At 39.1% G+C, this 27,131-nt stretch overlaps 1 protein-coding gene across 7 annotated transcripts in view; it reads right to left on the minus strand.

Annotated features, from left to right (window-relative positions):
• Nucleotides 1-2,068: 2,068 nt before the first annotated feature.
• The window catches only part of Ankib1 (ankyrin repeat and IBR domain containing 1), a 112,082-nt gene continuing 87,019 nt past the window's right edge, over nucleotides 2,069-27,131 (minus strand). For 4 of the 7 annotated variants that reach the window (XM_013355410.2, XM_013355411.2, XM_026778319.1 and 1 more), the window contains 10 exons: nucleotides 17,789-17,919; nucleotides 17,292-17,426; nucleotides 15,821-15,907; nucleotides 15,525-15,591; nucleotides 13,226-13,371; nucleotides 12,202-12,380; nucleotides 11,318-11,369; nucleotides 9,232-9,346; nucleotides 5,395-5,531; nucleotides 2,069-5,078 (listed from right to left, as the gene is read on the minus strand). In XM_013355410.2, the coding sequence (XP_013210864.1) occupies nucleotides 4,335-5,078; nucleotides 5,395-5,531; nucleotides 9,232-9,346; nucleotides 11,318-11,369; nucleotides 12,202-12,380; nucleotides 13,226-13,371; nucleotides 15,525-15,591; nucleotides 15,821-15,907; nucleotides 17,292-17,426; nucleotides 17,789-17,919 (1,793 nt within the window). In that variant the 3' untranslated portion in view covers nucleotides 2,069-4,334. The remainder of the gene's footprint in view (nucleotides 5,079-5,394; nucleotides 5,532-9,231; nucleotides 9,347-11,317; nucleotides 11,370-12,201; nucleotides 12,381-13,225; nucleotides 13,372-15,524; nucleotides 15,592-15,820; nucleotides 15,908-17,291; nucleotides 17,427-17,788; nucleotides 17,920-27,131) is intronic. The other 3 variants (XM_013355414.2, XM_013355415.2, XM_013355413.2) reach the window with 3 other exon arrangements.

Consider the following 27,131-nt stretch of genomic DNA (forward strand, 5'->3'; position numbering starts at 1 on the left):
GCCTACGGTCACAGAGTAGCTACCAGCGTGCAGCCTCCCTCCCATGGTCCCCACCTCCTGGATGAGGGACAGTGTGACCTGTAGCTGACAGACCTCCTCGGCTCCTGTGACAGATATGTTTTAGGAGCATTTTCTGTAATGGGTTAAGGGAAGCTAAAGGTCCCGAGTGGGTCCTGTTTGCAATTCAGTGTAATCTCTCCAGATCTGAATGGATAAAGGAACTGTTTGACAATGGTCTTAAATACACAGCAGATGAACAGGTATACAAGGGTTCCAGAATGAGTTTCTTCCAGCTATTTTCTTCATGCTATTCTGTTTACTTGTGTGTTTCTTAACCTGTTTATAAGCTGATGTCTCATGAAGAGTAGGCCCTTGCAGAAGAAGCACCCAGGGAAACAAGGGACTAGGAGATGTAGAAAGCCTGACTAAGAAGCTTCAAAGACTGAAGAATAATTCCTCCAGAACTTTGGGCCACCATTCAGTTTGTCAACTATTTCAATTATAAGCAGACTTCAGTGAATACCATAAGAGCCATGTTCTTTACTAACTGTTGTAGGGCTCAATGCCCAATACCGAAGAAAAAGAGAAGACAAACAAAATGAAAAACTGCCTGCTTCTAAAATAACAACTGTCACAAAAAGCAGTCTAGGTGAGAGCCACTTTTATCTTTCTAGAAACCTTATCTACGGGCTCTGATGATGTTATAGGAACCAACAAGGCAACAGTAGCTAAAGAGAGGATGCCACAATTATGGCCCAGTGCTATGCTGAGGTGAGGGAAGGCTCTAAGAACTGAGCAAAGGGATAGCCTTTCCCTATGCAATTATGTCAGCTCCACCCCCACTGGTCACAATTCCTACCATGGTTTAATGTTAGGTTCCAAAGTTTTACGCTTTGGAGACTAACCATAACAATTTTAAAAACTGAACTTCAGTAAGCCTCAGGTTTTAATGCCTAAGAGGTCAGGCAACAGGTTATCTAGGACTGAAAAAATAAAGATGAGACTAGTCGTTGTGGAATATTATTTAAGATGTGTTACATTTGTTTATGCTGTGGAACATTTGTTTAATGATGCCAAGATGTCCTGCATTCTTTTATGTAAATTTGTTTAACTCTGTGAAGCTGTGTTACTTTGCCTGTCTAAAACACCTGATTGGTCTAATAAAGAGCTGAATAGCCAATAGCAAGGCAGGAGAAAGGATAGGCAGAGCTGGCAGGCAGAGAGAATAAAAGAGGAGAAATCTGGGGACAGGGAGACCAAGGAGCAAGAAAAGAAGGGGTCAGTCAACCCACCACACAGCCATACATGAAATACTAAGGAAAGAAAAGTCACATAGAGAGAGGCAAAAGGTAGACAGGATAATTTACAAAAACCTGGCTAGAAACAAGCCAAGCTAAGGCTGGGCATTTATAAACAAGAATAAGTATCTGTGTAATTTATTTGGAAGCTAGGTGGCAGGGCCCCCAGAGAGCAGAGTCAAAAGAGTAAAACAAAGAACTGCAACTAGTGGCTACAAAAGATACCTTGAAGGAAGGACTTAGCATGTGAACTCTGGAGCTATTTTCAGATCCACACAACGAAAGGCACGTCGCTAAGGTACTCAGTGGCATCTAGTGGCCTGGAACTGATGCACATACCCTGAAGGAGGGACACCAAGGGCTGTGTTCACTGGAAGCCAGAGAACAAGGTAGTGAGAGGCATGACCTTCTATTTACAAGGCATACTTTTTTTCCTCCCAATTTCACAAAACAGAAATTGGAGTTCTATATTACCTTTCCTCTTCTTCTATTAGATTTTAAGGAAATGACATTTTTCCTCACAAAGCTAGAGAAATGAAAATGAGCACTAAATTCATAATTTTAATGTAGTATCATATAGTGAATTCAAATTTATCTTTGGGGTGCACAATGTTCAACAAATGGGCTACTGTAAAAAATATTAGGCACTAATCAATTAAGTGGCAGAACCAAATTAATACCATCATTCTGGAGGGTATTTAACATAAAGCAAAATTTACTTCCTAATTAGTTTAAAATGAAGTTTATGATTTAGTGAGACAAAATGGAAATAGTTTAAGTAATAAATGTTTAATCAAAGAATTTTACATATTATTAACAGCATTCATTTGGCCAAACATCTACAGGTCTGTAGAATCCTACTGTATATAAAGTGGGAATGTATCAAGTATAGACTATGAAAGTGCAAATAACAAGTCAAGGTTAGATTAACTTTTTTTTTTACATTATAAAATTAAAGTTGTTTACAAAATAGGCTTTGCCAAACTTTATTACTGAATTGGAAAGTCAATGACTGTGCCGTTTTTAAAATATGTACCAAGGAAGTACAAACTGGAAAATGATAGTTTTACACCCAGGAAACCAGTACATCATGACAGGCACTGCACAGGGCATGGGGACAGAGACCCCTCCTCTCCTCACTGCGGCTGTGCAAGATGTCTCTAGGGATACAAGTGCTTTCTACTGGAAAAGTTACACCCTGGTCTAGAAACTTTATGGTGTTCATATTTTTAATCCAAATTAAAAATTCTTTAAGACCATTTCAGCTTAACATACAGTAATACACTGTAGACAAAGTTTGCATTTGCCCCACTAACTTTAAAGGGACTCATATCAATGCTGTGATAACTGGAGAAATAAAAACTATTAGGAACTCTTGATATCCATGAATAATTACCAGTCAATACTTAGGTACAATGTTTTGGCCATCTGAAATCAAAGTACATGAATATTTCAAAAGCAAGGTTTGAAAAAGAGGTAATAAGAACAATAATTATGGACATCAGTATGAAAGACAATCTTCTACCTGGCCTAGGACTTACCTGTACAAACTCAGTATAGAAATTTTGGTTTCTGGTAACAATGGCAAAGCACTACATGGAGTGCTCCTTGTATCTATTTTGCTTATGTTATGCTAGCTTTAATAATAATAAGTAAAAGAGCCATTCCAACAGTTTACTCTAGTATTAATGACACGCTGTACCACTGTATCTTAACTAGAACTAAGACCAGTATTTCTTCACAGTAGGACACTGGTAACTAGGAGGTTGGGTTGTCAATACTAAACAGTGATCACACAGCAGATGACTTCTGCACAAGAGAACAAACACAGCAGCATTTGCTATCTAGGCAAACAAATTGAACACTTAGTTGTCATAGTTACTGTAAAGGCAAGGCCATGGGTGGTTTCATGGAGGTCTTTGCAATTCATAGCATAGTTACTTCAGAAGAGACATTGAAATTTGAATTACTGACTTACTTAACTGGCAACTACCCATTTAGGTTAGGCAAAGGCACGGTAACATGTTGTGTAGGATGTTGTATTGAATTTTTTAATAACTATGGGATTTACTGTAACTCATGAAAACTCCAGTTTTTCTATGTTATAAAACGCCATTAAAAGTAACTGCACCCATTAGTAATTAGAATGCACTGTAAGATTGTGAAAAGAAAGAACTATGATTGCACTTCCAATAAAGTGTCTCTTAAATACAGCACCGCTGTTGCTAATCAACTGTATTTTAATATTAAAATAAACTGTTTTAACAGCAGCATTAGCTTTAGTTTACTTAAGCTACAGGCTACATTTATTTAAATGCAGTCTCCATGGCAACAAAAGCCCATTAAATTCTGGAACATCATTGCTACCGAGTGGCACCTTTTACTCCCCAACAACGCTGACACTGCCCTGGAGCATACTAGGATGCTGCACACCTGAACATCTTGTTAGTCAGCGCCGGAGTCAGAGTTTGGCACAATTGGACGGTGAATAGACATGAGGAATCTTTGATCCATGTGGGAAAAAAAAAGTCACACTGTGGTAGACAGGTACTAGAAGCAGCACAGACACCACAGCTCACACTGCTGGGACAACAAGGGACATAGACATAGACACTGAGGACACACACTCAGTCCAGCTTTTAAAATGAAGAAAACGTCTCACTGTTTTAAAAAAGAGGAAAGCCATCAGAGGATTAAGGAGTAAGCTTTTGATATAAGTGGTCAACTTAATACTGTCAACCCCAGGCTAGACAGAGCACTGCATTCTCTTGAGAATGTGGATGTCAACCCATTATTCCATTGTGTTCTCTCCTGCTCTTCTTTTGTCACAGAAAAAGGGACAAACACAAATGAAAATTCCCTGTAAGGTTAAAATCGACACTGGAGCTATCATCCGAGGGAACACCTTTGCATTCAATCCTAACATCAGTGGTTTATAACTGAATTCAAACTGAGTGGATCAAAGTCTCTATAAAGCAAACTCCACCTAACATACCCCCTGTACTGCAATTCACCTGGAGAGCGAACATGTGCCTCTCATACTAAATGTACTTGCTCGAGCCAGTCACTTGAGGTTTGAGGGGTTTGACTGGCAGCATCTGACAGATCCCCTCTGCTGACTGCCTCATTGCTACTGTCGCCAACTTGAGACAACTCCTCCCCGGCCAGAATATTCTCTTCCCGAGGTTTTTCTTCCCTCTGGGTTCTTTCGCCTTCATGGACACCAGCAATTTTGGACACTGAGTCTTCCGGAGGCACCAGTCTCACATCCCTCATGTGACCTTCTGACCCAGCTCCGACACAGGGAAGCTGAGGCTCTGCACTCATTTCCGTGGCTGTTGCTGGAGGAATCAGGGCGATACTCTGAGGGTTCATGTCATGAAACCAAGCCATAATATTGCCAAGAAGATTGTCACTGGCACTGGGGTCCTGGCTAGCTGAGTCAGGGTCACTGGAAGAGGGACAAAAATCACTTCTCGGTTCACTGAGAGGTCGTGAACTCAAAGTGTCAGTTGAAAATGGGTCACCGTCTGCTCCTAGTCTCATGAGGCTGTCACCAAGTTCCAGTAGCTCAGAGCTACTTAGTGCAGCCCGAGGACTATCTGTGCTCCTGGGTACAGAGTCTAGCCGCGAAGGTAAAGAAGTGCCTATGGCTCCCAGGGATGCTTCGTTATTAAGGAAGTCTCTGGTTTCATCATCGATGGCCAGTCCAGACTCTTGCAGTGACAACTGTATAGCAAGAAGTATATTGGGGTCATCTTCATCTAAGGAACTCAGAGCCTGAGGCAATGAAAAATAAAGTCATATTAAAATTTGACTAAAGGAAACATTACTTAACCTAATCACACCAGTTTCCTTTCTCAGATAATTCTAATTCTACAAGTTACTTTATTTACATCTTACCATTTTCTCCTTGCCTTTGATAAAAGGGAAAATATACCTAACATAAACCTGAAATACAAGAAGACTTTTTATGCTTTATCATTAAAACAAAACTACCATGTTAGGAAGAAAGAGGAAACCAGTAAAAGTAAACCCCCAAAACCACTGAGCGGAGAAGGAACAAAGCATGGTGCCACACCACCAGCAAGGTTACCTGCAGAGAGTCCTGGTTTCCAGAGCGACTGGCAGGGCTGTAGTCTCGAAGGGAAGAGCTATGCAGCACACTCATGGATGCAGAGCTTACTACGGACGCACCAGGCCTGAGGCTGCCGCCACCTTCTGGCATATCTGCTTCAAAGTAATAATTGGCACCATAGACAATTTAGCGACAAGGAGACACAGCTGTCTTCATACACCTCTAAACTGGCAGGGTCTCCTTTAATGCTAGTGAAAACTCAGGCTCACATTCATATCCACTTCATTTCCTGCCCTTTTTAGCAGGTCTGACTGTAAACAATAACAGGTATCTAGTGTGATCACTGCAAATCTGTGAGCACTTTTTAGACTCTTGCTTGCGATCTATGACTTTCATTAATGCAGGTTCTACTGTTTACTCCTTTTTCCTGAGTTACAATGAATTTCAGTATTTTTTATCTTCAGATTTCATAAAACTAAACAGTTCTGGAATCACAATAGCCTCAAGAACCAATCGGTGGTTCAACTGATTCTGTTATTACAGTCTATGATGTGGGAGGTGATGTATGCTGTGAATATATTTATTGCCATTTAGTTAATAAAGAAGCTGCTTCTGGCCAATGCTTAACAGAGTAAAGCCAGCTATATATAGAATATATATATGTACATATATTCTATATATACATATATAGAATAAAGTATATATAATCGATATATATAATAAAGTATATATATATATATAATCATATACAAAGTAGGCAGAGTCAGGGAGGAGCTATGAAGCTGCTGCAGGGGACAGATGCCAAACGTCGGATGGAACCTTACTGTAGGTAGGCCACAAGCACATGTAAATACACAGATTAATAGAAATGGGTTAGTTTAGGATATAAGCTAGAATTAGGCTTAACCTATTGGCCAAACAGTATTGCAATTAATATAGTTTTTCTGTGTTTATTTCATGCCTGGGCAGCCGGGAAATGAATGAGAAGTCTCTGAAAACAGATTAGCGTGTCAACCGTGTGCCAGCTAAATTCACATAAAACCTGAGAGAGCTTATAAAAAAATTCTAGCCACAAAAAAACCAAAGTTTAGCTGCATTTTTTTTTTTCTCGGATGGGCTCTGTTCACTGGTGGAAAGCAGGGTCTTCCTGATTTATCATTAGCAGCTAACAAAAAACAAAAACACATCACACAGCCCCTTTAAAAAGGCTTCCTGGTTCATGCTAGTTGAATGAATAGCTCTGGCCCTTTCAGGAGACCAAGCACTTAAATAGGGTCTGTGACCAGTGTGTTACAAATTGCTTAATGTTGATACAGACCTGCTACAACTCTGGAGCTGTGGCAATGTGCATGACTCTCACCACGATGTTGAACTGGGTGGAGCCAACAGGCAGTGCTGTGGAGGGGGTCCTGGCCATGCCTGTCATTTAAAAACTAATTACAGATACACACGCAATAAAGACAAATTCAGATAGAAAAGACGTCTAAATGGGTCACAGTGTTGGATAAATGTATGTAGGCTTGAGAGAGAGAGGAAAAAGAGTGTAGACAGTTGTAATATAAAAGAGTATAAACAGTCTTGGATTAAAGGCATAAATATTAAACTTGTAGAAAAAGCAATACAGTAAGAAAAATAAGCCATATTAAAATGGAATATACACAGAGAATCTGGATTATGTATATTTGAGTAAAGTACAGAGTGACATTTCATTATAGGTGCTGCTAAGCTAAACCAACATATATATTTTAAAGGTATCTTGACTTCAAAATTTAGGGCTAAAGATATGCTGCTTTGGAAAAGAGGTTCTACTTTTGTTTTTACAGAGGATGAGAACCTGTAGGTTTGATCAAAGAAGACCCCTGAAACAATGGCCTAGATGATCCAACATCCATGTTGGCTTTAGGACTGCTAAGATGGATCTACCACACAGGATATCCCATGACAGACCTGATTAATAGCGCCACCTCCCAATCAGCAGGAAGTAGTCTAGACAACAATCCTAAATTCCCTAAATGATTGTTTATGTTTATTTACATTTAAAGGGGGATATGCTATTAGATTGAATAATTTGCGTTGGTATGGATCATGGTCTGCTGATACAAAGTTTAGGTCAATTTTGTTATATGTATATTTCTGCTCTTGATTAAGGTATTGTGTTTGTGCAGCTCATTTAAAAATATAATGTATAATTAAGAAATACATTATTATTAATAATCATCTATAATAGTCAAGCTTGTAGTCATGTTAGTTAGGTTTTCTAGATATTTAGAGATATATTTAGGTTAGATAGATAATCTTCAAACCTTTCAAAGACCTAAGGAATATGACATTTAAAATGTTTTATGAACTTAAGACTTTTCATGATAATGAGACACATCTGCTTCTGGCAGCACCAATCTACTTCAAGAGGATGATGGTCACTGAAGAGGCTCCTGATGGAGTTTGTTAGACGTTTGGGCAAGAAACTGCTCTTGCCTGGACTGCTTGATGTTATGCTATATGAACTGGACATGCAGGACCCACAGAAAAATGACTGCTGAACTTGCCTAAAAGTGAGACCGTCCTTCGGGGTTCCTGCTTCATGAAAGAGTCTGCCAGACATTCTGCAGGATACAGAAGAAAGCAACTGATGAACTTTGCCAATAGAAGGCATGAGAGATCTTCCAATTTCCTGCTTCATGTAAAAGTCTGCTGGATACTATGGGCTGAAGATGGGTGCCCCAATGTTACAAAAGAACTTTGGGTGACTGTCCAGGCAGTGAGATGTCTCTGTCATTTCTAGAGTTTTGGAAGTTGCTTACAACGTACTTCCTGTTAACTTAGGTAATATTATATCCTTCTGGGGTCTTTGATGGAGTTGAAGAATAAATAGTTCTAGTTAGTTTTCCTTAGTTATAATAAAAGATAGATTAGATATAAAACTTTAGACTCACAAAGATAAGATAGATGATAGACTATTTTTCTTAATTTATCAAATGCAAATGGACTAAATATTGTAACTAATTCTTGGTTGATAACAGTTTTGCTGTATCTAATGATGTATTAAAGTTAAAACTTTCCTTTTAATTTAGACAGAAAAGGGGAGGTGATGTATGCTGTGAATGTTTTATTGTCACTGGTTAATAAAGAAGCTGCTTTCGGCCAATGGCTTAACAGAGTAAAGCCAGACTGGAAGAGAGAAATATATAGAGAGAGCAGGCAGAGTCAGGGAGAATTTAGATGCTGCAGGAGACAGATAATGAACACCAAATGGAACCTTACCCGTAGGCCACAACCATGTGGAGATACACAGATTAATAGAGATGGGTTAATTTAAGATGTAAGAGCTAGCTAGAAATATGCATAAGCTAATAGGTCAAGCAATGTTGTAATAATCCAGTTTGTGTGTGTGGTTATTTCGGGTCTAGGTGGCTGGGAATCAAACGAGCAGCCTCTGCCTACAAGTCTAGGTATGTTTAATGAATATTTTTAACATTTTTAAAGTCAAATAATTAAAATAGTCCTGTTTAAGAATGCTTCTGGGAACACGATCCCTTGAGAAACTTGAATCTTTTATTCATTGTTTCCTAATCTGGTAGGATGCCTCTCACCTTAAGAGTCCAATTAAATGCAGAAAAAAAAATATTGAAGCACATCCTAATGGTATCAAGAGATTCCCTTTCTGAGCAGCCACAGTGCTTTACCTGCATGGCCTAACTGGATGCTCATTTTAGAATAAAGAAGACAGAGACCGCAAGTGCCTTGATTAAAGTTACACAGCAGAGACGGGTGCGATAAACCCAGGATGTTCCTACTTGATTCCTCAATGCCATGGTTTTCTAAGAGACTATGATACCTGCCACGCCAGGAGCTCACCAAAAGTGCTTTCGCTTGGTTCATCAGGATCTGTAGGGTTACTGAGCAGACTGTGCACGTCTCCTCGACGGCGCTGTTGTCTGTGCCTCCTCCGGTACTGAAATTCAGCATATTCCTGCATAAACCAAAGGTTATAAAATACAGGAGAGCATGCAAATTGTAAAAATGTAAATAAAACAAAAATTCCTCCATGAGGAAAAAAAATGTATGATTTTACACATACTATAAAATCACTTGCTTTAGAAAAGGGAACTTTAAGTTTAGCCAAGCCAAGGAAATAAAAAAGGCAGAAAGCAAAATGCAAAATTTCTAACAGTCACAGATGCTTCTACTGGGATACTTGCAAACTCCAGAGCTAGCTGTAACCGTTACTTCAAGGGTCTTGTTATCTAAAATTACCATTGATATCACAATAATGTTAGTAACAGTATAGGTTCTCTGGGGGTCTAGCTTTTAAGTGCTTGTGATATATGCAAGAAGTATAGGTGGGGAAGAAGAGGAGGGGGACAGCAGCAGAAAAAACCAGATAGAAATACTGTTACGCCAGAGAGTCTCTGTGACTACTACTTATCAACTCCCAGGTCAGAAGTATAGCTGAAAAGAAGTATGTTACATGCTGGCTTTCAAATACATCACTGAGTTTTCTTTTCTCATTATTCAATGCCCAGGTTAGTTACAACATAGGAGTATTCACTACATAGTATTTTAGAAGAAGACAGACTAAAATAAGATGTCCATACATTTGTTTTACATTTATGGTAATAGTTTATGATAAGTTTGTTACTACCAAAGGCTATGATCTAAGAATATCTGCTACAGAAATAGGGGAAATGAGAGCCAAAGAGAGGCCACGGTGTACGGCAGCAGACTTCTGAGAATCACTGTTGAATCTCCCAGGGTTAACATGAAGGTCCTCAGGCCTGTGAATATCCCAGTTACTTTAGAGTTACTCAAAGTGCTTATAGTGAAAGTACTAGGAGTAAGAGAAACCAAGTTAGATATTATAAAACTTTCATACTTTATCCATCTGGCCACTACAGCCAAGCTATCTGATCTATCTTTATTTATCTAATTCTACCTGTCTATCTATCTGTCTATTTATCTGTCTGTCTGTCTCTCTACCTACCTACCTACCTGTCGGTGTGGCTGGAAACTGGATCTAGGATATGCTACGCAAACACTCTATCACTGAGCTACAGTTTAGCACATTCTTAAAGTTATTTATTAATATTATTTTTACAATTTATTACCCAATACAATTATTTTTAAGTGCATTTAAAATTGTCTCATGTCACTATTTTCTTGCATATACCTAAATCAAAAAGCTTTCAGGTGATTACAAATGTCCTCAGCAGCTGAGATTTGCATTTAGTTTAAACAAGGCACAGGCCTTTTTACCATTTGTCCTCCTCATTATAAGAATTAAACTCAAGGATTAATGATGTACTATTTTATAAATCACAAAGGAAACAGAAATGGAAAGAAATGTTAAAATTATTCTAGACTCAGATACAACAGTGGCAGTGCCAATTTAAATATGGGAAAACGGCTACCTGACCAAGATTTTTACTAGGTCATATTTTTATTTAGAGTATCAATTGTTCTACAATTTCCTTGTTTTAAAAAATGGTTTATTATGCCAGGCATGGTGGTGTATGCCTTTAATCCCAGCAGTCAGGAGGCAGAAGTAAGTGGATCTCTTGAGTTCATAGGTCAGCCAGGACTACAGAACAAGTTCCGGGACAGCCTGGCGGTATTATATCACTACCAGGCCACAACTCACAACTATACATTTCTATGCATAAAATTTACATCTCTACTAACAAACTAGAAGATGTTCTAAATATTTATGCTATAAATTTGACTAAATTCTATGAAGTAATTAATAGCAGTGAAAGGGGAATGTACTGTTAGACTCCAATATAAGGAAGAGCTGAAGGCAGACTCCGCCAAGGCATTTCTGTTACACAAGAAAGAACAAGCATTTCTGATCTCAGAGGATTTAAACAGGTGGGGATGCAAATGCAAGTGGGGTTGCATGAAGAAAAACCATGGAGATAACTCCAAACCCCAGAAAAACAATTACCTCAGGTGATGCAAATCCTAAATATTCCCAATCCCATGTTCCACCGGCAAAGCTACAAAGAAATTAGACATACTGTTTGATTCATTATCGGTACTGCAATAATATAACCAGACTCTTACCCTTTAAAATGCTTATCTGCTTATAACTTGCCAAACTCAGGCAGATCCAACTAGTAAAATATAATTACTTCCATTATTTTCTCAAATACTAAGTTGCTTTACACTTGTGCAAAATGACGGAAAAATAAAAATAACCATGTAACATAAAAATATTCTGATTAATTACATTTTCATTTCATAAGTATAAAAGATATTTCACCATAAATATTTATGTAAAAATAAGGACAAATGACTTTCTAGTGCTATAAGAAAAAAATGCTTTAATTTATTGTGGCACAAGCAATGGAGGATAATGTGAAATAAAATAAACAAACCAACTTCTCTTTAAGGGATTAATTCAGACCACTAAAGTAGTCTTAAAATACCAGACTTTTAATTTCCTAATACCAAAATACAAATATGAACACAGCAAGCTGGCAAAGATTCCAAATTTTATACCTTAAGATGTTTATGACTATCATTCCCAAGTTACTACATGTATTAAATTTGAAATCACATGTCAGAATACTCTGGATTATGAATTCTAATATGTGAAATTAAGCTAGCCTTATTTAGTCTGGAGAGCTGCACAATGATAGACAAGCAAAATCATTTTGAAAAAAATTGTATGAAGAAGAAAATATCACCAAAACAATATATTTTTATCAGCTACCCATACTGTAGGTATAAATAACTCCCAAAAATATGAATGACAGCACAATTTTAAAAAAGTCCTGGCACTGGCGGCTCAAACCAGCAAGGTTTCTATATTGCACAATTTTTTACCTGCGCCTGGGAGCATCTGGTGAGTCTGCGGGAGCAACTCCACGAGCTACAGAGGCCAGGAACTCTTGCCTTTTCTGCTGCACAAGGCAAGCTGCTCTGATGATTTTGTGGCGGGGGGTACGGAGATAAGGCCTATTGACTTTTTGGGCAAGGTCCTCAGTGACCATTTCTAGGTCTGTCTACAGAAAGGAGAAACGAGGTAAGCAGATACAAAGCATATCTGGTTTCTTAGTCAAGTCAAATTCTCTTGAAGTCAGAAATTACATTTTGAAATAATTTCTCATTTAACATTCTTTCTATTTTGTATATTTTTCAGGTTATGAAAGGATTATATTTTAAGTCATCATGAATGCAAGGAGATAGCATCCATTGATAAACACAATAAGGGAGTGGGTGCAAATCTCCAAGTAGTAGAGAAAGACACCATTTAGAACAAATGTACAGTATATTCAGGGCATTGCATACTCTGGTACACAGCTGCTGCAATGGAAATGACGTATGAATGCTGAAGGAATCTAAGACAAGGCAAGACTGCTGTGGCCTTAAAAGAAATACAGAATATAAATCAGTGGAGGGCAGCCTAAAAGTTCACAATAAAAATCACCAGAAAATTGTGGTGGCCTCCAATTACGAGAATGATGTAATGAGTTTGGTGAGTTTTGGGACTGACTTAGGAGTTTTTGTTTTAAATATGTAACTTTCTGAGTTCTACTTCTGAAATAAAATGGCAAAGATTAACTTTCTATTCAAGTATGCAATGCAGTTTGTTTCATCTCTAAATATAAAACCTCCATTTTTAATAAGAAATAGGCCACACTCTACCGTGCCCAGTCTGAAATAAACTCATGCTCATAGAAATGTTACACAGTGCAGAACTCATTCAAACTCACACTGACAAATTTAAACACAAAGAAAATTTAGTTCATTAAGGTACTTTTCCCTTTATGTAAAGTTACTTAAAATATAAACAAAACTGGTTTACTACTCACACTTAAAGTCAAAACAATTTAAAATAGCATCTTACTTGCATTAATTCAAAAATTTCTTTCTTTGTGCTTTTAGGTTCTAAGAAAAATCCATATGGATAAGAACACTTGAGGATGCGTCGAGTTTTTAGGAGAACATGCACCGCATCTTCTATGAAAGTGGTGTCTGGACAGCCTCCTTCAGCTGCAAAGCAATTGAATACAGTGAATGTTTCTGCAAATATATAGTTTGACTGAACTAAAATCCTAGATAAACACTTGTGTGAAAGGTACAGGCCCCTGAAGCCCAGAAGCCACGAACACATATTTTCCTGAAGTGTCTATCTAATATGGTCAGGAAATAGTATAGCTCTGGGTCTACCCAAAGATGCTTACTTCATAAAAATAGATTATCCCTGACTTAAATTTTGCTGCTGTAGAATTTGTATAAATGCTTTTGTTAAGTTGCTCGTTTAAAAAAATCATAATTATTCCTCTGTAAAAGCAATATTGTAAAGAAAAAAATAAATGCTGAGGAACTGGCTAACTAAAACTAAAGTAAAAAAGAAGGGAGGAAGAGTACGGAGGATAGAGAAGAAATTGTCTTGGCAGAATAACACCAAGATATCATCATAAGATTCTATAAACTATAAATGAGACAGAATTAAGCTATAGAATCTAAATTGAAGTATTAGTGAATATCAAATTCAGCATACCATTAGGAAAATAATACACATGCATGTACAAACTGACATGGAACATCCAAATATATCTACAGACATGTTGTGGAATATTTGTTTAACTAGGCAAAGATGTGTTCCATTTTTTAGGCTGCATTTGTTTAATGATGGAAAGATGTGTTACTTTGCCTGCCTAGGACACCTGATTGGTCTAACAAAAAGCAGAATGGCCAATAGCAGTAGAGGGATGGGCAGGACTGGTGAATGGAGAGAAATAAGTAGTAGGGGGAATATAAGCTTCAAAGAAAAACAGAAGAGAAGAGAACAAGGGAGGAAGAGGTAGACGCCCGGGGCCAGGTAGCTGATAGCCAGACATGGAGTAGGCCAGGAAGAAAGGAAGGAAAGAAAAGAGGAAGGGAGGAAGGGAGGAGAAAAGCCCCAAGGGAAAATGTAGATGAAGTGAAACAGGTTAATTTAAGTTTTAAGAGCTAGTGGGACAATGTAAGATAAGGCCAAGTACTCATAATTAATAATAAGTCTCCATCTCATGATTTGGGGCTGGCTGGTGGTCTAAGAGAAACCCTGCTACATGCACACTATGTCTCTAGGTATGTGTAGTAAAATATAAAAAGCAAAAGGAACTCAACATCCCTTGCCTTCCATTATAATAATACATGGAATGTCTAAGAAGCAGACGGTTTCATTTTCCAATTGTTACAGCTTCTAATTTTCAGCTTTACTCTGCTGCCTGGAATCTCTAATATGAATAAAAGCAATAATTTGCACTTACTGTTTGTTATGTCAAACACAGTTCTAAACACGAGGAAATATGCACCTGTGAGACTTTTTTCTTCCTGCTCATAAGCACACTTCTAGAGTTTGTATTAGTCCAGCAGAGTCACTGACCTCTAAAGTTTACACACTAAATTTAGACCAGACCAGGAGTGACACTTGCCTCCACTAATTTATTTAACTTTTTAAATGTCTTATTAGCAAACTATTTCCACAAAAAATATAGGTGCAAATTACTTTATGAACTGAGATAAATATAAGAGATTACACTTTTATGTTTGAAATGTGCTTTTAATATATAAACTAAGAACCCTCAAAAACAAGCATACTAGAACTTATGCTCTGTGTAGCTGGTGTGAATACTCACAAGTTGGGCCCTCTCAAGACTTTGCTTCTTGAGTTCAATTCTCCCCCAAATCTATATGATGTCTGAAGCAGCTCTGAGTACTCAGTTATGTGATGATTGGGCAACATGTATACTTTCTCCTCCTGGAAGACCTTTAGGATCCGTTCACTTTTGCCAACACTAGAGCACCAGCGCTGGCACGGGGGAAGCAAGATTACGGTGTGGTTTTGTCTGGTAACACATGAGGAGTCTCCGGTAGACACTAATATGCTAGCATGCACGCAGGGCTTGAGAGAACTTAGGACAATGGCAGAAGCAGTTCACGGGATCTACTGTCCTCCTTTAGGGGTCTTCCCATCTACCATCACCACTGAATTGTCTTCACACACACACAACGCGCGCGCACACACACACACAAAGCGCGCACACACACACACACACAAAGCGCGCGCACACACACACACAACGCGCGCACACACATACAACGCGCACACACACGCGCGCACACACACACACACACACCCACACACGAGAACTTACTTTCTTTGAGAGCTCTACTCAATTGTTCCATCTTTTCTTTGGCTGTTTTAAGAAGGCGTTGTTCTAACTAAAGGAACAGAAATAAATAATTTAAATATTCATTCATTTATTTATTTTAAAGGCAGGGTCTCACTGTGTAGCACTTGCTGTCCTGAAACTTGCTCTGCTCTGTAGACCAGGCTGGCCTTGCACTTAACCCTACCTCCTGAACGCTGGGATTAAAAGCATGTACCAAAACACCCAGACTCTTCACTCTTAACAGTGTCTTAGTTCATTTGTAATGATTTGGGACATACCTGATAACTATGCTCATGGTTTTTATATCTTGTGTAGTAGTGCATAAATCTGTCAAGTTCCTGAAACCGTTTATGCTTCTTCTCAGCCTAGGAAACAAAAGTACATTCATGACTTTTACTAAAACTGTATTAAAATTGGTTTTAGTGGGATTTATGTCTCATTAGTAATGGGTAGTAATTCATGCAAATGTGCTATTTTGTTGCTAGAATATAATGACCTATACTTTCTCAAGGCACTTGTTTGTAGTCTTGGTGATAACTCCACATCTTTAATATTTGATTGTATGGTTCACCGCTATAGAAGATTTGTATTCCTTCAAAATTCACATTGACGCCCTAATACAAAATGTACTTATATGTGGTGACAAGATCCATGAGGAGGTGACAGGTTAAGTGAGACCATTACAGCTCTATCTTAATGTAAGCTGCCAGAGATCTCTTGTTCTATTTCCCAGTCACCATGACCAGAAAGTGGGGCCTGTTGGCAGTCCAAGATGAGCACCCTCACCAAGAACAAGTTAGGTGGGGCTTTGTAGTCACTACATGGGAGAAAGTTGAGACAAGGTTTCTTCATAGCTTTGGAATGAGCTCAAACTCACAGAGATCCGCCTGCCTCTGCCTCCCCAGTGCTGGGATTAAAGGTGTGCGCCACCATGGCCTGGCTAAATTTCTGTTGTTTAAGCTGTCTAGACTAGAAAGCTAGAGAAAAGGCTCAGTGGTTAAGAGCACTGGCTGTTCTTCCAAAGGGCCCAGGTTCGATTCCTAAGTAGCCACATGGCGGTTCACAAACATCTGTAACTCTAGCTCGAGGGGAATCTAGCACCCTGACTGTGGACACAAGGTATGTACATGGTGCGTAGACATATACGCAGGCAAACACCCACGTACATAAAGTAAACAATGAAAAAAACCACCTAATCTATAAGACAAATATAATAAAACAACTATTAAGGCTGGAGAGATGGTTCAGTGATTAAGAGCACCACCTGCTTTTCCAGAGATCCAGGTTCAGTTTCTAGCACACAAATGGCAGTTTACTGTAATTCCAGTCCTAGGTGATTGACACTATCTTCCGGTCTCTGTGAGTTCCAGGCAGGCATGCGTATTGTACAAACTTATATCCAGGCAAAACAGTCACACACATAAAATAAATTAATCAATTAAAAAAAAACATTCCCTCCTTGTGCCTGACTGGAAAAAAGAGGTACGTTATAACACAATACTATATTGCTAATATTATGTTAAAATTGGTTTTAAATCTTTACAAAGGCAGACTGGAACTGGATTTTTCTTATCTTCATCAAAATAAAAAAAAAAAAAAGGAAAATTTTAAAGGAAAAAAGTTCCCAGTTGATAGTGTTTTTGTTTCAAGGGTACTCTAATGTGTATTCAAAGCAGTGCTTCATCATGATAAAGACAGGGAATTCTCTCCAACAGTAGCTCAGACAGAGAGTTCTCGGGCAGGGGCTACCTCCACAGTCATTTCCTTGGATTGCTCCTCTACATGCTGAATGACTTCATAGCGAGTGCATCTGTAATAACCACCAGTGGAAGAACTGTGTTTCTTCCACTCTTCTAGGCAGATCCAGCAAAAGTCATACTTGCACTGTAAAAGAGAACACATATACGGGTATCTCCACAAACTAATTACAAATTCACTCATTAAGTAGACCACAATTAAAAGATAATGACAAAAGTATAATGTGAAAATTCATCTTTTCATGCTTATGGGTTCTGCATCAGAAGATCTTCCCATTTCAAGTCTACAGTCTTCTGATCACAGACTTCCTTTCAATTCCCTAAATGTTTCAGCCAGGTGGATCTCTGGAGGCATTTTAATTTTTCAATGTAGCAATGAACTGAATTATTTATTTAGCTGATGGTTTTATTACCAGAATATTATCTTGTAGTACAAACTAAATTAAGACTTTTAACCACAAAGCATGGGAACACATGCCAGCACCTTACCTTGGCACACTGCATGTGATTGCAGCCTTCATTCTTCTGTATTGGAGACTTACAGTTTGCACAAGGCTTGGAGTTAGTTAACAACCACAGACAATTGGCAGCATCCTCATAGGCTTCACTGACTCCAACAACTTTAAGATACAGAGGACAAACATAAAAGCATATTATTAAGCATATGATTCCAGATGGAACTAGACTTTTCTTTGCAGGCTATCTCTCCAGTGTAATAATGTATTTCTTTTTCATAATAGTGTTTATGGAGAAACTTTTACAATTGCTTCAATTTTAATAATATAAGGACTTCTGTTCCAAAATTATTCTTAGAAAATGTACTTGAAATGAGATTTCTCTATAAATCTATACAAATAAACTGGGGAAGAATCAAAGTTTTTTTTTATTTAAAAAAGTATGTGCTTTGTTTAAATTAACTATTATACCCAAGAAAATTTTAGAATGACTACGTTAGATCTAATGTTCTCAATCTGGGGGTTAAAAGAACATTTCACAGGGGTCAGCTAAGACCATCAGAAAACATATAGTTCTGACAGACCAAAACATATATTTCTTAGGAATCAAAACATGTTCCTCTGTCTCCTGGCAGGTCTGCCCACACGCAAATACACTCACATACAAGTAACCAAAGGTTGAGAACCATTGTGCTATGCTATAATTTATTTAGATTTTAGTTATTTTAGATGTGTATTTTGTTCTATGTGCATGACTATTTTGTCTGCATGTGTGTGTATCACATGCAACTTGGTGCCTGCAGAAGAGTGTTGGATCCCTTGCAACTGGAGTTGTAGATGATTGTGAGTTACCTTCTGGGTTTGGGATCCACATCTTCTGCAGGAACAAGTGTCCCTAACCATTGAAAAATCTCTCTAAGGCCCTGAACTATACTTTCTAAAACAGGTTAGTTGCAAACAAAATTATCAGGAATTTTTCCTAGTGGAAATTATTAAACACCAACATCTGTTTTGTGAGACAACTTGCTACGCATCGTCCAGGCCACCTACAAACACAGAATTTGGCTTTCAGCCTTCAGAGTGCTGCAAATACACAAGAGCACCATTTTTTTCTTTTCTCTTCCTTTTTTTTTTTTTTTTTTTTTTAAATCTTTGATTATTTCAGATAAACAGATCCAAGGGTATATGTCAGACGTCGTCTACTGGGTGGACTGGCTGGCTCACTCACAGAACATCACTGATTCCACTCCTGACTCTTCCATGTCCTTTCCATCCCCACTTTTTGTTGTCTGAGCTAGTGCCCTCCACATCTCTTGCCTGGACAATAGACGCACAGGAAACTAACCCTTCTTCACAGTTCCTTCTCCCTCCCACTTTCAACAACAATGACTACAGAGTGATCTTTGAAAAATAAAATTCTGCTTTCAATCTTTCATTGGCTTCTCCTTGACAAAAGGACTACAAGATAAAAATCAAATCGCTTTAGTAAACAGTGTGGAGTCCTTTGCGACTTGGCAGGTTTTTCTAAGGGACTAGGGATGTATGGCTCAGTGGGGAAGTGCTTGTCCCACACCACCCTTATCAATTGTCTTCTTAAATTCATCTGTGATCTTAAGGAATATTATGGTTTTTAAAGATTCTAAGCATTCCATTTTAACTTCCTCCTAACAATTTAAAAAGTAAAATTAAAATTCTGTTTGTCCTGTAAGAATGGCAGGGATCTCTGGGTTGTCTTTACTTTTCTACCTCTGCACTGTAGTGAAAATGATGTCAGGAAAGTCACATAAGAGTCACTCTAAGTGGCCATTCAAGTCAAGGCTTTGATTCCATGCACTCTCTAAAAGAAGGTACAGCAAGTAAGGTTTGAGTTGTATTGTCCAAAGCAAGGAATGTTTCCCCAGTTCTTATAAAAAAAAAAAAAAAAAAAAAAAAAAAAAAAAAAAAAAGAAAAAAAAAAGGGACAGAGATTGGGGTGACTGATCCTTAGAAAGTGGCTCTAAATGTGAACAAGGGTTGGGTACTAGGAGTTGCCTTTCCATGGAACCTGGCAGCAGAGAGGAGCTGTCTTGCTGCACTGATCCCGCAAGCTACCTCTATATGTCTGCATCTACAACACTACAGCACCAGCTTTTGCCTATATAATACTGGTTTTTAATTCCACACAGCAAAGAGAAACAGCAGCACTGGTGAGGTGACTAGGTCATACCAGTTTCTAACTTGAGAGAAAAAGGCTGGTGGGGAGAACTCACATTGTTTGGTGAGAACAGGAATCTGAGGAGGAGCTCATAACCGCTAGTGTGCTCAAGGTGTAGAGGCAATGCTGAAAATCTAAACATATTTAAAGCATCGGATTCTTGTTTAAAAGAAAGAGCCTTTCTTCTCTTTTCAATATCAACACTATTTTTAGTTTAGAGATTCTAGCATATTCTTATGATCCGTATTGTTCATTGTTTTAACACATAAAGCACAATGCCATGCAAACAAAGCAGCTGTATGAAGCACAACAGAGCGCTTTTCTTCCACTCTTGGAGAGAAGGCTCACATTTTTTTAAAAAAAAATTTAATTATTTATTAAGCATACAATGTACTGCTGGCATGGAAGGCACCAGGTCTCATTACATATGGTTGTGAGCTACCATGCGGTTGCTGGGAATTGAACTCAGGACCTCTGGAAGAGCAGCCAGTGCTCTTACCCTCTGAGCCACCTCTCCAGCCCGAGAAGGCTCACTTTTAATTACATTCTAGAGCTTGTATAATGGTGATTAGGAACTGACTAACTGGTACTGTATTGAAACTTCAGGGGGATTTGCTTTCTGTGCATCCACTTCTTTGAACACACCCTTCTGAGCACCTGTGATGCATGTCCCACCAGTGAGTTTTCTTACTCCACTGGTTTTCAAACTCTTCCTCTTACCTGAGCTATATATGTCTTATATACCTTGATCTTGTACTGTTAATAATTTGATGTGCTAGAGTCTCGTGATAAGAAATATCAACTTCATTTAATAGCGTCAGAGTATAACAGAATCTAAGCCTCTTTAATAGAACCAAAATGTATACAGCCAGTGCACACACACATGCACATCCCTCCATATGCACTTGTATACAGACCATACACTTTTAAAGACTTGTTTCATTTAATGAATATATAAATGGTCTGCAAATTTTGTAAATTTACCATTTCACCAGACAATAACTATACCCACTTCTTGCTCTGATTAAACACAACAGAATCAATTTAGTGCTTTAAAAGACTAGTCAATTGTTTATATGAAATCCTCTGAACTGATTTTTGGTATTTTTTAAATACTTTTTCTGATTAATTTGATTGTGTCACTTCTTTTGAATTTCACCACTCAAGGACTAGAAAACTGGGCTTAAGAGAAAAAAAAACCTCACAAACTTAAAATTTGGTAAAAAAAAAAATGCTTATGACAGCTGAGTGGGGTGGCATATGCCTGAATCTGAGCTATTTAGGAGGCAGAGTCAGGAAGAGCACCAGTTTCAAGTCAGCCTGGATAAGTTAGTAAGAAACTGTCTTTTTTTGTTTGTTTGTTTTTTTCGAGACAGGGTTTCTCTGTAGCTTTGGTGCCTGTCCCGGAACTAGATCTGTAGACCAGGCTGGCCTCGAACTCACAGAGATCCACCTGCCTCTGCCTCCTGAGTGCTGGGATTAAAGGCGTGCGCCACCACCACCCGGTTAGAAACTGTCTTAAAAATGGTTGTGATTGTTATTTTTTGTTGTACGAAGCAAACAGAGTAACCCTGGAGTGTGACACAAGTAGATACCTAGGCTTCTCTTGGCAATGGGGATTTTCAGTGCAATCTTGGTTTGGTGCCTCTTTGGTACGGAAGTATAGGCGGACGCTCTTTCTTCTAGCCTGTTTTCTAACATTCTTTCCAATATTTCTGAATCAAAATTTCATTTGGACAATTCAAAGAAATTTTTTTTTTAAGGCGTGCGCCACCACCACCCGGCTGTATGTATGTATTTATTTATTTATTTATTATGTATACAATATTCTGTCTGTGTGTATGCCTGCAGGCCACAAGAGGGCACCAGACCCCATTACAGATGGTTGTGAGCCACCATGTGGTTGCTGGGAATTGAACTCAGGACCTTTGGAAGAGCAGGCAATGCTCTTAACCTCTGAGCCATCTCTCCAGCCCCTCAAAGAGGAAAATGTTAAGTTGCAGTCTATCTATCCCTGGCCAATAGAAATATCACACAGCTCATTGCTAATCTTATGCTTCTTTCCTCCTCTTCCCATAGGATCCTTATTATGTACAAGAATAGTCTTTCCTAGGTCCAACACTAACCTCATCTTGCCAGTGAGGACTCTTACCCTCCCTCCAGAGTAGAAAATTATCTGTGGGCCAGTTCTAAAATGGTGAGGGACAGTGTTGTGCTGTCCTAAATAAAACACTGCCTCTGGAAGAGGGCAGTTCAGGAAGAAGATGATATTCACAAGTCTCAGGGAACTCCAGAAAGTTAACAAGATTCACATGGCCCTGCCCCCAAGGTTATATCAGAAGTCACAACTACTGCAGAGAAAAGACACTCCAACCAGCTTAGCTGTTGTCAAGAAGGAACTCCAGGAATACAGCTTTTATGTCATCACAAACTGAGGTCAATTTCCTCATGACACAGATGCCTTTGAGCCCACCATGCTACCAGAAGTCCAAAAAAGCCACCGGATCACTAAGCTAGATTGGGTGGATTTGTTTCTCTGGCCTGCCATAGGTGCCCCGTTTGGGTCCCTGGAAATGTGATACAAGTAATTCTAACTATAAATTCCCCTGTAGTAACTCTAACTAAGAAAGTGGAAGAGTTGTATGATAAAAACTTTTAAGATGTTGAAGAAAGAAACTGAAGAAAGTATCAGAAGATGGAAAGCTCTCTCTCCCATATTCATGGATTGGTAGGATTAACATAATAAAAATGACCAACCTACCAAAAAATCTACAAATTCAATGCACCTCCCAACAAAACTCCAACACAATTCTTCATATATCATGAAATAAAAATTTTTCTTCTTCATATAGAAATACAAAAAATCCAGGGTAGCTATAACAATCCCAAATAATAAAAGGACTGTTGGAGGTTTCACCATCCCCAATCTCAAATTATACTACAGAGCTATAGTAATAAAAACATCATGATATTAGCACAAAAACAGAAACACTGATCAGTGGAAACAAACTGAAGACCTAGACATAAATTCACATACCTATGGATACCTGATTGTGACAAAGAAGGCAGAAATACATAACGGGAAAAAAAGACAGCATCTTCAACAAGTGGTACTGGTCAAACTCTATGATTTATAAAGCCAAATGAGTTGCTTAGACAACGGTTTGCATCATACTTCCTGGGAGGGAGTCTAGTTGCATTCAACAGAGAAGACAATGTCAGACCACAGTCACAATACTATCCCATCCAGGTAGTTTGGTGAACCAATGTGTTTACTGGGGAATCACTTACAGGAACATAGGTGACTCAAAAGTCAGGAAAGCATGGATGATGACTAAAAATGCTGCTGCCCCCAAATTCTAGTACACAAGGAACATGCAAACATTCCCTGCCAGTTTCCTGTGGTGGATTCAATGAGAAATGTTCCGTATTTGAGGCGTTGTTTGGGAGGCTGAGCTGATATAGCCTTGATGGAGGAAGATGTCACTGGGGGCAGGCTTTGAGTGCTTAAGGCCTGGTCCTACTCCAGTTCATTCTCTTTGCTTCATGCTAGTTGACAAGATGCAAACTTTGAGCTTGTGGCTCTAGCTGCCATCATGGACACTTCTTTCTCTGGAACCCTAAGCACAAAAAAAAAAAAAAAACCAAAAAAAAAAAAAACAAACCCTTCTTCCTTCTCTTGCTTGCTCATGGTACTTTATCACAGCAATAGAAAATAATTAATATATATCCTCTAAAAATATTTCTCCAAATACTTGCTTTGCATAGCAAACCACATACTTAGGCCATATTCTGTTTTAGAATAAAAAAGTATGCTAGACGTAGCATAGCAATCTTCAAGCAACTAGCATGCTAGTTTTAAAACAGTGACAGTGCATTTTCTTTAAACACCTGTGTCTATTTACGTCCACCCGATCTGAACTACTGCCTGCACAGCTCCATCACTCACCACAGCACCCTACATTAAGGACTGAATTTCAGGCCTTCAGTACGCCATGCTGCTTCACAAAGCGACTTGACCCTGCCCGTGAGTGTGCTTCTTATTTTGGTCCACAAGAAGAGCACTGACGAGGTTTCAAATGTGCATCAAATTTGTTACTCTTCTCCAGAGATTACTGCCTCCATGCTCCCCTTTCCCCATAGTTCATCACAGAAATAATATCCTCTTACAATATCTGTGACACTTATATTATTGAAAACGTAAGTGTTAAGAGTATGGATAGTGTCTACATTTTATATCTAACACAAACAGTACTTAAATAAGGAAGACTCCATTTAAAATAAACAAATTACTAACTTTTCCTAGCATTTCTACTGAGCATGAGGTAAGTACTTCTAGAATTCCACTGAACATCTCCAACCATTTATCCTGCAAGTACCACACATTCAACATGCCTACATCAAGGGCCGTTCTTTTTCCTAGAAAGCAACATCTTTATCTGAACTTGCTAACTCTGACTAAAGGTATAACGGTCTATCTTATGACACAAATTAAAAACCTCAACTTCTCAATCACTGGTCTCTCCATCCTTTAAGCTAGCCCTACGGTTTCCAGCTATTCTGATGGAGATAGGTTTGATAAACACCGTGTCCCTGCATAAATACTGCACTCCATGGCTTATTCTATTAAGAGTTTCAGCAGACAACATGGACCTCAGGGATCTACAATACTGAGGACTAGCCCTTGGGCAATGGGAGGTTCCCTTCCATAAGGCCAAAGGTCTCATAGTTCTAGCCTCTCTCCAAGTGACACTTCTGATACAAGCACCTTAGCGTCTAAATAAAAGCCCCGAGGCCAATTTACAGTCTCTTGCCTTCATGAGAGCCCGAAGAACCCTTTCTCCCTTCAATCTCAGCTCCAGCTAGCTCTTCTCACATTTCCTTAACTGTATGCTAGCATATGCCATATAATAATCTGACAGTTTCTCCTAGTCCCTGCCTTCCCTAAAGGTCGATGCCATGCTTATTATGTGTTTGTTCTGAAGTATAGATTCACCAAGTGAATTCTTACTAGCTCCATTATCTAAAACACATAAGAAGACTCTCACTAAATCTTTACTTACATTACTTTAATAGGAAATAGTTGCTGTCAAATACTTTAGAAAATGGAAATTATTACAAAGAAAATGCATTTATTTGTTAAACATGGGAATTACTATTAGGAGAAATGTAAAAAGGAATCCTTCAGAAATTCAAACCTATTCTGTCACTTGATATATGCCTTATGTCACTCAATCCAGGGGTCATCTCATCTGCAAAATGGGATTACTAACATCACTTCATATCCTTTCCAAAACGGAGCAGAGATAATGTATTTATAGAAGTTTTAGAATCTGAATCAACTAAGCAGGTGTCCTGGCTCATTTTGTGTGTCAATTCCACACAAGCTAAAGTCATCAGAGACTAATGAATCTCAGTTGAGGAAATGCCTTCATGAGACCCAGCTGTAAGGTATTTTCTTAATTAGTGAACAATGGGGGAGAGCCCAGTTCATGGTGGGTGGTGCTATCCTGGGCTGGTGATCCTGGGTTCTATAAGAAAGCTGACTGAGCTTTCCTCTTGACTCTAGAAGGGTTCCCAGGGGTCCAGAGAGATTTCCCCAGCTAGGTCCTTGGGCAGCTGAGGAGAGAGAGAGCCTGAAATGGCCCGATCCTACAGCCATACTAATGAATATCTTGCATATCACCATAGAACCTTCATCTGGCGATGGATGGAGATAGAGACAGAGACCCACATTGGAGCACTGGACTGAGCTCCCAAGGTACAAATGAGGAGAAGGAGGGAGAACATGAGCAAGGAAGTCAGGACTGCAAGGGGTGCACCCACCCACTGAGACAGTGGGGCTGATCTATTGGGAGCTCACCAAGGCCAGCTGGACTGGGACTGAAAAAGCATGGGATAAAACCGGACTCTCTGAACATGGCGGACAATGAGGGCTGCTGAGAAGCCAAGGACAATGGCACTGGGTTTTGATCCTATTGCATATACTGGCTTTGTGGGAGCCTAGCCTGTTTGGATGCTCACCTTCCTAGACCTGGATGGAGGGCGGAGGACCTCGGACTTCCCACAGGGCAGGGAACTCTGACTGCTCTTGGACTGGAGAGGGAGGGAAGTGGGGGGAGGGGGAGGGAAAAGGGAGGCGGGGAGGAGGCAGATTGAGCAAGCTAGGGAAAGCAAGCCAGTAGGCAGCCCCCCTCCATGGCCTCTGCATCAGCTCTTGCCTCCAGGTTCCAGCTCTGCTTGAGTTCCTGTTTTGACTTCCTTCAATGATAAACTACAATGCTGAAGTGTAAGCCAAATAAACCAACCCTTCCTTCCAATTTACTTTTTGGTCATGGTGTTTTGTGATAGCAACAGAAACCCTAACTAAGGCAGAAGGGCTCATTCAGACGGAGGCAGAAAGCATGGGGCCTGCATGGGTCTGCATCAGGACCTCTGGTGTTTCTGTAGAACTCCTAACAGTGGGAACAGATATACCTCTGAATCTTTTGTCTGTTCTTGAGATCTCCCCACCCCCACACCTATTAGGTTGTCTTGTCCTCCTTGATATTAGGGCTTTTGCTTTGTATCTTATTTTGTTGTGTTTGTCTCTTGGGGGCCTGGTCCTTTCTGAAGGGAAATGGACAGGGAGTGGATCCAGGGGAAAGGAGAGCTGGGGGAAGTGGAGGGAGGGGGTGTGGAGGTCAGAATATATTGTATGAGAGAGGAATCTATTTTCAATAATAAAAAAGTCTCAGTGTTTAAATAAATGTACAGAACTGCATAGTACCAAGAAATTAATATTTTATTAGAAGTTTCAGGGAAATAGGTGTTTTTCTTACTACAGACCATAACGCTTATCTTGTAAGTACAGAAAAAAACAAGATGGCCCACTAAAGAATGAAAAGGGCTTGGTGAGAAGGTTAAATATGACCCTCACTTGCACCTTAGGTTAAAATTTCTTGTTACGATCAAAGATCTGCCTGTGATTCTTCCCTGTATAAACTCATCTCCAAAAGGATCTACATGAGAGAGGCCATGCTGAACATGGGGCCTGGCATTATCAAGTCTGAAAATTTCTCTTAAATAAAGATTATTTAAGAAATAATATGACAGCCGGGCGGTGGTGGCGCACGCCTTTAATCCCAGCACTCGGGAGGCAGAGGCAGGCGGATCTCTGTGAGTTCGAGACCAGCCTGGTCTA

The sequence above is a fragment of the Microtus ochrogaster genome, unplaced genomic scaffold, assembly GCF_000317375.1.
Source record: "Microtus ochrogaster isolate Prairie Vole_2 unplaced genomic scaffold, MicOch1.0 UNK126, whole genome shotgun sequence".
Taxonomy (NCBI): domain Eukaryota; kingdom Metazoa; phylum Chordata; class Mammalia; order Rodentia; family Cricetidae; genus Microtus; species Microtus ochrogaster.